The sequence below is a fragment of the Aptenodytes forsteri genome, unplaced genomic scaffold (assembly GCF_000699145.1).
Source record: "Aptenodytes forsteri isolate BGI_AS27 unplaced genomic scaffold, ASM69914v1 Scaffold368, whole genome shotgun sequence".
Classification (NCBI taxonomy): Eukaryota; Metazoa; Chordata; class Aves; order Sphenisciformes; family Spheniscidae; genus Aptenodytes; species Aptenodytes forsteri.
The window spans coordinates 168,578-181,810 of record NW_008794884.1 but is presented as its reverse complement, the minus strand read 5'-3'; the positions used below and the strand labels follow the sequence as shown (position 1 = coordinate 181,810).

The 13,233-nt window shown below is 64.5% G+C and overlaps 1 protein-coding gene across 1 annotated transcript; it reads left to right on the top strand.

Annotated features, from left to right (window-relative positions):
- Window positions 1-666: 666 nt before the first annotated feature.
- Window positions 667-11,929, top strand: LOC103895247 (semaphorin-3F). The gene is given in 18 exon segments (XM_019470882.1): window positions 667-823; window positions 978-1,040; window positions 1,803-1,922; window positions 3,209-3,289; window positions 5,503-5,596; window positions 5,989-6,108; window positions 7,242-7,381; window positions 7,458-7,572; window positions 7,775-7,844; window positions 7,970-8,114; window positions 8,231-8,453; window positions 9,311-9,399; window positions 9,727-9,768; window positions 10,020-10,177; window positions 10,257-10,324; window positions 11,261-11,394; window positions 11,484-11,839; window positions 11,841-11,929. Coding segments are annotated over 18 exon segments (2,139 nt in total). The 5' UTR covers window positions 667-754; the 3' UTR covers window positions 11,893-11,929.
- Window positions 11,930-13,233: the final 1,304 nt, after the last annotated feature.

The following is a 13,233-nucleotide window of genomic DNA, read 5'->3' as shown; positions in this document are numbered from 1 at the left end:
CCCACATCATCTGCAGCACTTCTGCCTTCCATCTGGCTGCCTCATTGCACTTGTGAATATTCATGACCCTCATTATCCTCTTTCACTCGTTGCTCCCACACTCAGGCTAAAAATAACTTCCCAAGGGGGGATGGGGTGCGCGGGGTGGGGGAGAGGCTCGTCCCTTCCCTGGGAGCTGGCTCCTTGGGGTCCCAGCTCTCCCATCTGAGGAGCCAGTGGCCTGGCTGGGACATGGGGACACAGGGCAGGAGAGGGATGATGCCAGAGATTTTGGGAGCTGCAAGATCTTGGCTGGGGTGCCAGGGAGCCCCTGCTTCCTGCCCCATCTCGGTGAGGAGCTCCACTCCCTGCTGTGGGGTGCTAGGTCTCCAGAGCCCAGGTCCTGCTGCCCCATCCCCTGGCCACTCTTGGTTGTCCCAACTGGCCATGAGCATCTCCATCATTGTCCCATGTCCTGCATAGAGGTGACCGCATCATGGCACTCACGGAGGGGGAGGTGGGCACCATGGGGCGGGAAGGCAGGCACCATGGCCTGGAAGGTGGGCACCTCCTCTCGCAGGATGTCCTCCAGCCGGGACCAGGCTTGGACTCAGGGGCAGGGGTGGCACTGGGGAAGGCAGGGGGTCCCCGGGGTGCTGACGCCTGTCCCTTTGCCCCCGCAGAGCTGAAGGCAACGGGCACGGCGCACTTCTTCAACTTCCTCCTCAACTCCAGCGACTACCGCATCCTGCTGAAAGACGAGGACCACGACCGCATGTACGTGGGCAGCAAGGACTACGTCCTCTCGCTGGACCTCCACGACATCAACCGCGAGCCCCTCATCGTAAGCTGCCATCGCAGGGCACGGGTGGAAGGGGGGCACCTGGGCGGGCGTTTCAGATGCAGGGGCAAGAGTTCGATGGGCATCGCTGGTACCGGTGGGGAAGAGGTGGGGCCGGATGGGAACCCTGGTCTCCTCTGGGCTGGTGTCTCTGCAGATCCACTGGCCCGCGTCCCAGCAGAGGATCGAGGAGTGCATCCTGTCGGGCAAGAACAGCAACGTGAGTGGCCACCAGGAACCCCCTTCTGGTAGCAACGGTGGGGGTTGGTGGCCAGCACTGGAAGGGGATTCGTGTCCTTGTGTCCTACCCTGGAAAAACCATCCCCCAGGTCCCCTGTAGCTCGGCAGCATCTGCAGCCATGCTGGGATGGGGTGGCACTCCAAGGTGATGCGGTGTCCTGCCACCCCTTCTGTCCTAGCCGTGCAGGTCCTGCAGAGCTTCATGGGTGAGCTGGAGGCCAAGCTCCCCACGCTGCTTCCTCCTGCTGGCCAGGGCTGGGCCCACCAGCATGCCAGCTCACTGCCCATGCCAACCCCTGAGCTGTGCTGTCCCATGCCACATGCCAACCCATGATCCACGACAACCCATGACCCATACCAACCCATAACTCATGCTGTCCCATGACCCATAGCAACCCATGCCCCATGCCAAACCATGACATCCCATGACCCATGCCAGCCCAAGACCCATGCCACCCCATGACCCATGCCATCCCATGACCCATACCAACCCACGACCATGCCATCCCGTCGCCCCACCCCAACCCATGGCCCCATGCCATGTCCCACGCCAGCCCATGCCCCATGCCAGCCTCCCACCCTCCCGGCTCCTTGGCCTGCTTTTTCCCTTCCCCAGCTCCTACCCCGTGCCAGGAGGCTGGACCCCATGGTGCCCGCCCCAACGTGGGTGCTGGGAGGCAGTGGGAAGGGGGGTGCCCCCATCCCCTTGCTGGGATTGGCACCTCCCTCCTCTGCTTCCCAGGGGGAGTGCGGCAACTTCATCCGCCTGATCCAACCCTGGAACCGGACCCACCTCTACGTGTGTGGCACTGGCGCCTACAACCCCATCTGCGCCTTCGTCAACCGTGGGCGCAAAGCCCAGGTGAGGGGCGGGAGGGACGGGGGGGTGATAAGGGGGGGCGGGGGGCAGAGGGTTGGGGGGCAGGGGGGGTGACCATGGCTAATGATGCCATGCTGCTGCATGGGGCTGAGCCGTCCCCACAGACAGGACTTCTCAGTGGCAGGCTGGGGGGTGACCATGGCTAATGATGCCATGCTGCTGAATGGGGCTGAGCCGTCTCCACAGACCGAGGACTTCTCTTCACGCTGGAACCAGGCCACCCTGGCTGGACCCCAATGCTGGCTTCCATGTGACGTGCCCTCCCACCCTGCCGGCCACAGTCGCCGCTGGATCTCTGTTGGGGCGAGGGACGTGTCCTCCCCGGCTTCCCACCTGCCACTGGGCCACCGAGCCCCTCGCCATGGATGCGGAGGATGCCTGGCACTGCACCAGCGCTGGCATTGCACAGGGAGAACTGTGGTGGGGGCCATGCTGGCGCGTGTGGCTGTGCTGGGGGTGTCCCTGGATGGATGCCCAGCCCCAAGAACCATGGCGTGCAGCGAGAGGGCGGCATCAAAGCCCTATGCCACCGGGCTGGATGTGCAGCAGACAGAGGAGCGCTTTCAGGACGGCCCTGGGGGGAAGCTGGTCTCTGCAAGTAGCAGTGCAGGCGTCCCGGGGGGCCCTGAGACCTGCAAGGTGTCCGCCCCCTCCGTGCCGGCGTGGCAGGTCCCAGGCTGTGTCCTCTCCCGTGGTCGGAGCAAGCCGGGCGCCGCCAGCCCAAGCCTAGGGAGGAGCACGGCGCTGGATGTGGAGGATGGGCGTCTGCCCCGGTGCCCCCGGAACCTGGCACGGGCACCAAGAGAGGCAGATGCTGCTCGGGCCACACCGGCCTGGGACCGGATTGGGGCCAGACTGGGCAGTTGGCAGCATTTGAGGAGGACCAGGGGTGCCGGTGCAATTGAGGACAGCATCGTGTGTCCCCTCCAGCAGAGCCAGCGGCAGTGCGGCAGGGCCAGGGGGTCCTGGTGACCCCCACGGTGCCGGTAGCTTCCCCCGTGCCACAGCTCGGCACCGGGGCATCGCGCCTCTGCACAGGGCGCTGCCAGCTGGGTGGCAGGAGCCAGCGTTGCGTCCCCGGGCGTGAGCCCAACCTGGCTGTCCGTGGGCAGCCGTCTCTCTGCTCTCTCCTGCCTTGTGCCGGGGCACCCCAGTTCTGCGGGAGGGAGCAGGATCCGTCCCGGAGAAGCTCCTGCTGGAGGCCAGCCCAACCTGGGTCCTTGCCCCCCCTGCCGGCGCTAACTCTCTGCCCTGCTCCTTTTCCCCAGGGGTTTCCGCCGAGCCAGCCGGGAGGCCGGGAAAGCAGATCCGCCGATGGCCCCCTCAGCCCGAGACCAGCACAAAGCAAGGTGGGAACCGGTCTGGGAGCCCGCCGCAGCCGTGCCCACCTCTCCCCTGGGCCACACCAGAGCCATGGGCTCCTTCTCCTTCCCACTGGCATGCTTCCGACCCCCAGGCCAGGCGCCCCGTGCCGTGGGCATCCCTGCTGTCTCCTTCCCTCTTGGCACAGCATCCTCCGGCCACTGGCCTGGTGTCTCTGCTCTCCTTCTCTCACTAACTCCTTCCTCCCAGGGGACACTGTCAGGGACGGTGGCTCCCCCTGCCCCGCTGCTGGCTTTGCCCGGCTCCGGGCTTGCTGTGTCCCTTGGAAGCAGGGCCGTGTGCCGGCAGAGCCATGGGGCTCTGGGTAGTTCAGGGGAGGATGCCAAGGCAATGTGCAGGAGGTGTTTTGGTAGGGTCTACAAAAACATCACTGAGCAGCTGCTTTGCCCTGCCTGGGGAGGGGCTTGCGTCATCCCAGCAGACAAGCGGGCTCAGGGAGGCGATGGCGTCCCTGGCTTCTGGGGACACCCAGCGTCCAGCCTGCCCTGACCCCTGGCAGTGTCCCCCCCAAGCCTCTCCCCTCCAGACTAACGTGGGTCAGTGCATGGGCTGGGGAGCACGTGGGGCGCGGGCACCCTGCGGCAGCCTGGGGCTCCCCCCTGCCTGTCCCTCTGCCCCCCCGCCGGCCCTTCTTCTGCTCCGAGGGCAGGTGGTAGGTGGGCAGAGGGCAATGCTCGGCCACAAGCATCTTACCAGCTGCGGGCATTTTCTGCTGCTGACTTCCCCAGTGGGAAGCACCGTTGCCATTTCAGCCCCCTTAGACCCCCCCCAGGTTCCTCCCTCCCTGCCGTAACTGGTCCCAGCATCCGTGGGGAGAAGCTCCCTGGTGTGGCTCCCTGTGCCTCGAGCGGGGCCTCCCTGGGGGCTGCCGGCACCCGCTTTCCGGCAGCTCTGATGCGTTTTAAGGCGTTAGCCAAGCGGCAGTACCGGCGCTGCGACAGCCCATGGGTTGCCTGGCCGGGAGGGTGAGATGGTGCGGCCGGGGCCAGGGCTGAGCTGGAGAGCCAGGTTGTCCCTGCGAAGGGTTTGCCCAGCTCGGGAGCGGGGCCGGCGCCGGGCAGGGGAGTCTGTGATGGTGACGGTGGCGCAGGCAGTGCGGTGCAGCAATGGGGACGGCGGAAGCGTGGCCGTGCCCATCTCTGGGGCTGGGTGCCCCAGGAGGAGCTGGTGCCAGCAAACCCTCCAGTGGGAGATGTGCGCAGTGAGCATCCTGGCTCCCCACCCCCTCCTGCCCTTCCCGGAGACTGAGGCTCTGCCAGGACCCTGCTCGCCTCTCGATGGAGGGTGGCTGCCACCATGTCCGTCACCCAGGCATCAAAGCCGAGGCACGGAGCCAGCGGGCAGCTCTGCCAGCCCGATTTGGTTGCCTGAGGTTCCCCCCCCACACCCGGGCTCCTCACGGGTGCTGCCGTGCTGCTGCTTTGTCCCAGCTCCGGGGGTCCATACATCAGGGGTGAGGGGTGACCTGGCTGGGCCAGCCTGGCCCTGCCTGCCCCCAGTCAGAACTGGCAGAGGATTTTGTGTGCGTCTCTGGAGGCAGTGTGGGTCTCGCCCCTGGCCGGGGACGCGTGACGGTGCTGGGGATGGCCGCAGGGAAGGCAGAGGCGACGGCAGGGAGACGGCTGCTAACGGCATGGGGCGAATCCCCTGGAGCTCCCCCGGAGCGGGTGCAGCATCTCACTGTGATGCCACCCCAGCAGCGCCCGCTGGAAAACGGGTCCTGGCGGGAGGAGCATGGTGGGTCCCGCAGCTGAGCCATGCCGAGCTGTGCCGCTGGCCAAACCCTGCCTGCTAAAGCCACCGGAGCTGCGTGACCTGGAGCTGGCCAAGTGGCACCTCATGATGTGCAGCACGGCCGACCGGAGCGAAGAGGCGGCCGGAGGGAGATGTTTGCCCAGAAGCGGGCATGGGGGATGGATGCCTCATTTCAGCCTGGTGGCTCAGCCAAGTCTCCAAGCAGTGGAGGGCACGGAGAAGCACCCAGCAACATCGGAGGAGTAGCCCGCGGGGCTTCAGCTTCTCAGGAGACCTGCAGACCCCCGGTGTGGTCCATCTGCATCCATCCTCACTGCTGAGCTCCATCCCGGAGGAGGCTGCCCCTCCCAGAGGGCTTTGGAAGGTGCCACGGGGATGGAGGGGTGAAAGTGTAATCAGCTCTTCCATTTGCTTCCTTCTCCAGGATTATATCTTCTACCTGGAGCCAGACAAGCTGGAGTCGGGCAAGGGGAAGTGTTCCTATGACCCCAAAGTAGACACCGTCTCTGCATTGATAAGTGAGTCCTGTAGCTCCCTGGGGCCGGCACTGCCTGCGTTGGGCAGAGGGAACACGCAGGCAAGGTGGGACAACTGCTCCCAGCGTCTTCCTGTGTTGCCCAAATATCCCCAAGGAGTTGGGCTCCTGCCCCTGCCACCCCTGCCCACTCCAGCTGCAGGTGGCCGGGCGCCCAGGATGCCCAGTCCTTGGGCACCTGGCCCAGCGGAGGTGGGGGTCCTGGTTACAGACCAGTGCCAACCTCCCAAGCTCTCTGCAATGGCCACAGGCAGTGGCTCTTGGTTGCCTGGTGGCTACTGGCTGGGGCTGGGGCTGGATGGAGCCTGGGGCAGTGGGAGAAGGTGGGTGGACGGGACTAGGTGGGAGCCCCCAGCTGATCTCTGCCTTCTGCAGATGAAGAGCTCTATGCTGGCGTCTACATTGACTTCATGGGCACAGACGCAGCCATCTTCCGCACCATGGGCAAGCAGACAGCCATGAGGACAGACCAGTACAATTCACGCTGGCTCAACGGTGAGTTTGGGATGTCATTGGCCCAGGTTCCCTGGGGACCTCATGGCTCCAGCCCTAGAGATGAGGCCCGTTGTGTTGTACTGTGTCCTTCTCCCAGGACAGAGACAGTAGCCAGCATGGGCAGGTGGATGGGTGGTGGTGTGGATGGATGGATGGATGGATGGATGGACGGACGGATGGGAGATGGATGGATGGATGGATGATGGACGAATCGATGGATGGGTGGATGGATGGATGGATGATGGATGAATAGATGGCTGACGGATGAATAGATGGATGGGTGGGTGGATGGATGGATGACAGATAGATGGATTGATGACGGATGGATGGATGGATGGATGGATGGATGGATGGATGGATGGATGGATGGATGGATGGATGGATGGATGGATGGATGGATGGATGGACGGATGGATGGATGGATGGATGGATGGATGGATGGATGGATGGAAATCCAGGGCAGATGGGCAGAGGGATAGCTGTGTGGGGCACGGTGACAGACGTGCCAGGGGCTTTGCTGGGCAGCAGGAGCAGCCAGCTGGTGAGAGATGGGGCTGGCTCTGCCGGAATCCGTGCGTGGGTTTCTGCAGGGCTGAGATGTCAACCATGTCGCCTGCAATCAGTGACCCCGAGCACTCATCCTGCCCTCCTCAGAGCACCCCTGCCCGCGGGGCGGCAGCTGAGTAAACAGAGCAGAGCAGATGGGCTGATCCTGCCGGGCTGGGGAGCCAGTAGGGCGGTAACCCGAAGAGGGGGAGCTGTCAGCGCAGGCTGGGCACCGGCTGATGGATGGCAGGGAGAAGCTTCCTGAGAAGCTTCCAGGCTGTGTGGTTCCTCCCCGGGGGGGAAAGACCAGTTCCCAGCACCCTGCTTATAGAGCTGCTGGAGCCTTCCACCCTGTGGACCTCAGGGATGCTCCCAGGGACCTCAGGGATACTCTCAGCCCCTCCTGGAGCACCGATGACCACCAGAGAGACCTGGTTCCTCAGCCCACCTCTGCAGCTCTGGTCCAGATCCAGCTCTCGCCCTGCGACTGCAGCAGTGCTTTTCCAGGAGCAGGGCGATGCCGGAGGAGAGGGGGGCTCAGCACGGGGCAGGGGGTGACAGTGCCGTGCCGTGCTATGCCATTCCAGACCCAGCCTTCGTCCGCGCCCAGCTCATCCCCGACAGCAGTGAGAGGAACGACGACAAGCTCTACTTCTTCTTCCGAGAGAAGTCGGCCGATGCCCCACTGAGCCCTGGGGTCTATTCCCGCATCGGGCGCATCTGCCTGGTAGGTGGAGCGGCGGGCAGGCGGGGAGCGGGCAGGGGGGCGGGCAGGGCTGAGCGTGGGGATCTCTCCATTGCAGAACGACGACGGGGGCCACTGCTGCCTCGTGAACAAGTGGAGCACATTCCTGAAGGCCCGGCTTGTCTGCTCCGTGCCGGGACCCGACGGGATCGAAACACACTTCGACGAGCTCCGTGAGTGGGCGAGGGGCAGGGTGGGGGCCTTCTGCACCTCTGCAGGCTTGGGAGGCACCCTGGGGAGGGCTGGGGACCCCCTTGCTGCCCCCCACCTCTTACCTCTCCCATGCGGAGCTGCTCTCCCCCCTGCCCCGGCATCCCTGGGCGTGAAGGGGGTCCCGCCTCCCCCATGGTGACACCCCCATCTTTCTGTCCCAAGAGGACGTCTTCATCCAGCAGACTCAGGACACCAAGAACCCTATTATCTACGCCGTGTTCTCCGCTTCGGGGTGAGTGCTGAACTTCCTGGCACAGAGCAGCGGAGGGGGGTGTCCCCAGCTGGGTGGGGGTCCTGGTGATGCCGCGGTGGCGGGCAGCACCAAGCCAGAGGGTGGCAGCAGGTCCTTCCTCCCAGGTCGGTCTTCAAAGGCTCTGCTGTCTGCGTCTACTCCATGGCCGACATCCGCATGGTCTTCAATGGGCCCTTTGCGCACAAGGAGGGACCCAACTACCAGTGGATGCCCTACACGGGCAAAATGCCCTACCCCCGGCCAGGCACCGTAAGTACCCCCTGGGCACGTGTGGGGTGGTGAGCCGGCGCCTGCGGGGCAGCTGGCACCCTCGGACCCGTGCCCGGATACTGGGTCCCCAAGCACTGGTGACATTTGTGCTGCAGTGCCCCGGGGGGACCTTCACCCCGTCCATGAAGTCGACCAAGGACTACCCCGATGAAGTGATCAACTTCATGCGCGCGCACCCGCTAATGTACCATGCCGTCTACCCCACCCACCGCCAGCCGCTGGTGGTCCGCACCAACGTCGACTACCGCTTCACCACCGTGGCCGTCGACCAGGTGGACGCGGCAGACGGGCGCTATGAGGTGCTTTTCCTGGGCACAGGTACCCACGCCGCGCACCGCGGGGAACGCAGCATGCTCCGGCGCGGCCCCGGAGGGCACGGGCACCACCAGGGCTGGCCAGAGCACGGTGCCCTCCGCCATGCTGGAGCAGGGCGAGGGGCTGAGACCCCCCCCCTGAGATCCCTGCCCCTCCTCGAAGCTCCAGCCTGGTCCTTCCCCTGCCCCGGTGCCCATCCCACGGACCCCACCATCCAGCCTGGTCCTTCCCCTAGCCCAGTTCCCATCCCCAGGGTCAGTGATCCAGCATGATACCTCCCATCCTAGGGATGCCACCATCCAGCCTTGTCCTCTCCCTGCCCCAGTGCCCATCCCAGTGGCCCCACCATCCAGCCTCATCCTTTCCTGACCCCAGTGTCCATCCTACAGGCTCTGATCCAGCCTCATGCTTTCCATTGCCCATCCTAAGCCCACCATCATCCAGACTCGTGCTTCCCCTGCCCAATTGCCCATCCTAGAGGCACCAGCATCCTGCCCTGTCCTTCCCCAGCCTCAGTGTCCATCCCGGGGGCACTGTTGCCCAGCCTGGTGCTTCCCGTGCTCTAATGTGCATCCCGGAGCCCCCGTAATCCATCCTGGTCCTTCCCCTGCCCCGGTGCCCATCCCCAGCTGCTGTCCCCACCCTGCCCTGGGTGGTGGCAGTCCCTAGCCACAGGCAGTGACCTGAGCTGGTACGCCGCACCCCAGGCACAATTGCCCGCTGTGGCAGGAGAGAGATGGGGATGGGCTTGGGGGGGGTCCTTCCTCCCCCTAGCCCCAGCAGGGACCCCCTTCCCAGGAGGGGAGGGCACAGGTACCCAGGTGTGGCATTGAACGCCCGGGCACCATGGTGTCTTGCAGATCGGGGCACCGTGCAGAAGGTCATTGTGCTCCCCCGGGATGACATGGAGACGGAGGAGCTCATGCTGGAGGAGATTGAGGTATTCAAGGTAAGGGTTGTCCTGTCCTTCACCCTCCACTGAGTGTCCTTGACTCAGCCAGCCAGCCCCTTGGGACACCAACCAGCCCCTGGGACATCAGCCAGCCCCTTGGGACACCAGCCACCCCTTGGGACATCAGCCAGCCCCTTGGGACACCAGCCAGCCCCTTGATCAGCTCTGGAAAGACCCCAAGCATTGGTCCTCCCACCTGCTGCCCCCTTGCAGCTCCCCCTGCCTGCCCCTGCTGCCTGGGGGTGTCTGGCGTGCCCACCCTGGGGCTGCAGCGTCAGGCCAGACGGTCGCCCCTCCATCTCCTTCACTCCTGCTCCTGTCTAGGTGCCGGCACCCATCAAGACGATGACCATCTCCTCCAAGAGGGTGAGTCACGGCATGTGGCAGGGGGCTTGGCAGATCCCACCACGGGCCCGGCCGCGGCACTGCCAGGCGTCACCGCAGCACCAGAGCGGGAAGCACGTGGGTGACCCCAGGGCAAGCTGGCTCCAGTGGCCCTGGGTGGCTCTGGTGTCCCGGCCGGTCCCAGTACTGGGAGGCTGCATCTCATTCTGGGGGGTCCTTGCAGGGTGGGGACGAGATGACATCTCACCCTGTCCTCTTTGTCCCCCCAACAGCAACAGCTGTACGTGTCCTCGGCCGTAGGCGTGACCCACCTGGCCCTGCACCGCTGCGACGTGTATGGGGAAGCCTGTGCCGACTGCTGCCTGGCCCGGGACCCCTACTGCGCCTGGGACGGCAGTGCCTGCACCCGCTACTCCGCCTCCTCCAAGAGGTACGGGGGGCCAGGGGAGAGCGGCAGGGAGGGACCCCCCGGCCCCAGGCTCCCCCGCTCACCCTCCGCCTCCCCACAGGCGGAGCCGGCGGCAGGATGTCCGGCACGGCAACCCCATCCGTCAGTGCCGAGGGTACAACTCCAACGGTGAGTGAGGTCTGGGGCACAGCCCTGCAGCACGGGGGGGCAGCTGGGGGACGTGCTGAGGGCAGGGGGCAGAAAGGGTGTGGGCAACGGCCAGAGGGGGACATGGGTGGATTGATGCCTTGGTGGGTTGATGGTTTTGTGGGTGGATATATGGGAAGAGGGTGAGCATGGATGGATGGATGGATGGATGGATGGATGGATGGATGGAAGAATGGATGAATTGATGAAAGAATGGATGGATGGATGGATGGATGGATGGATGGAAGAATGGATGAATTGATGAAAGAATGGATACATTGGACAGGAGGATGAACATGGATGGGTGGATGGATACATTGGGGATGAGGATGAGCACAGATGGGGATGGGTCAGTGGGTGGATGGATGGATGGATGGATGGATGGATGGATGGATACATTGGGGAGTAGGATGAACACAGATGGATAGATGGTTACATTGGGGATGGAACATGGATGGATAGATGGATATGTTGGGGAGGATAATGAGCAGATTTGGATGGGTGGATAGAGGGATGGGTGGATGGATAGATACGGTGAGGGAAGGATGACCACAAATTGATAGGTGTGTAGATGAATGAATGGGTGGATGAATGGATGGATACTTCAGAGGAAGATGAACATGGGTGGGTGAGTGGGTGGGTGGATGGACGGACGGACGGATGGATGGACGGACGGATGGATGGATGGATGGATGGATGGACGGACGGACGGATGGATGGATGGATGGATGGGTGGACACCCTTGTGGAAGCATGGCTACACTAGAGGAGGAGCACACTTGCTGGGTGGCTGGAGAGCAGGGAGACCTGTGGCTGGAGGTAGACAGGAGCATGCCCTTGGAGAGCAGGTGGGCTGGGCAAGAGGGCAGGGGTGCAGAGGCGCATGTGTGACCCAGCTGCCCGTGGTCCACCCCTGCAGCTAACAAGAACGCGGTGGAGGCTGTGCAGTATGGGGTGGAGGGCAGCACCGCCTTCCTGGAGTGCCAGCCCCGCTCGCCCCAGGCCAGCATCAAGTGGCTGCTGCAGAAGGACAACAGCGATCGGCGGAAAGAGGTAGGGCAGGGTGCTCCGCTGGGAGTGCCGGGGGGGTGCCGGGGGGCTGGGCGCCAGCCGGCTGAGCCGTGCCACCTCTCCCCCCCCAGCTGCGGGTGGAGGGCCGGGTGCTGCGGACGGAGCAGGGCTTGCTGCTGCGCGCGCTCCAGCTCGCCGACAGTGGCCTCTACTCCTGCACTGCCACCGAGAACAACTTCAAGCACACAGTGACCAAGGTGCAGCTCCGCGTCCTCAGTGGCCGCGCCGTCCACGCCGTGCTGGTCCAGGCGGAGACCCCCCCCAGCTTGCCAGGTGCCCCCACTCCCCGCTACCAGGACCTGCTGCAGCTCCTCACCCAGCCCGAAATGGGACTCCTGGACCAGTACTGCCAGGGCTACTGGCGGCACACAGCTGCCAGCCCCCCCCAGCCACTGGCTGGCCTCAAAGCCAAGGAGGAGGAGGGCCAGTTTCCCACAAAACCGCCGGAATCACCAGCCAGAGACCTACGGGCATACATGAAACCATCATCAGGGACTTTGCTAGCACAGTGGTCTATTTTTCCCCCCTTTTAATATTAAAAATATCTATAAATAAATATATATATATACATCCACGCACACACACACGCAGACACACGCGCGCTCCCCTCCCACGGGAGACGGTATTTATTTATAGGTTGTACATAGTCACTGGGGTGATGTGACCCCCACCTCCTGGCCCCGGGGAGGAGCAGGGACCCCTGGGGCGGCTGCAGCCACATCGCTGTCTTCCCCCCTGCCCTGGGACCCCAGGATCCTGGTGTGTGGGGACCGCTGGGCACCGCGGCCGCTGTCTCCCCCCAGCTGGGGCATGGCACCACACCGGGGGCCGGAGGTGCCAGGTCCTGGTGCGAGATGGGGGTGATGCCCTGGGGAGGGGGACAAACTCCAGCCAGGGGGGATGAGGCAGGGGGAGAGGTGGCACCAGACAAGGTCTGCCCCCCACAACCCAGGCACGGCCCTTGCAGCTTTGTGCCTCAGTTTCCCCACCCGGTTATTGAGCAAGTGCTTTCTGCAGGGAAGCTGCAGACCACCAGGCAAGCCTAGAAGGGGGCTGTGAGGCCAGGGTACGTGGACCCATCTCCCCCCCACCGGGGGCTTGGCGGGGGAAGACAGGACCCTCAAGACAGGACCCAGGTGTCTGGGCCACGGTGGGGGCTCAGCCGGGGTCTTTGGGTGGGAAAGGGAAGGAGAAAGGGCCGTGCCGGGATAAAACCTCGGGCAGCTGCTGGCACTCACTGGCACCAGCACCCATGGGTGTTTGGGGCACCCAGCCCATCAGGCACCCCCTCGGGGCACCCCAGTGGGTGTGGGGGGTTGTAAATAGTTGTACATGGGGAGCGCAGAGGTGGCCAGGGCCAAGCAAGTGCTCCCTGCCACAGCCGGGGTCACCCCCAAATAAACACTGGCTTTGGGACAGACACGGGCGCCTGCGTGTGCTCTGTTGGGGATGGGGAGCAGGCAGGGAGCGGGCAGCTGGGGGCTGCGCTGCTGCCTGGCCCCATCACGTAATCCCCTTAACTCTGCCCCTGAGCCCTGCCGGGGGTGCGGCTGGGCTGGAGCCAGGCGGGGAGCAGGGCAGCCCTGGGGGAGCACTGGCCATACTGGGAAGCCGGGGGCACTGGGTGCTTGGGGGTGGGCACTGGGTAGGACAGGGGGTACGGGGAGTGGCAGTACTGGGCGGTACGTGGTGCTTGGGTGTTAGGGCTACGCTGGGGGTGTGCGCTGGGCTGGGCTAGTGGCCAGTACTGGGTGTTACTGAAGGCACTGGGAGCCCTCAGAGTCAGTACTGGGGGCACTGGGGGCAGTGGTGGAGCACTAG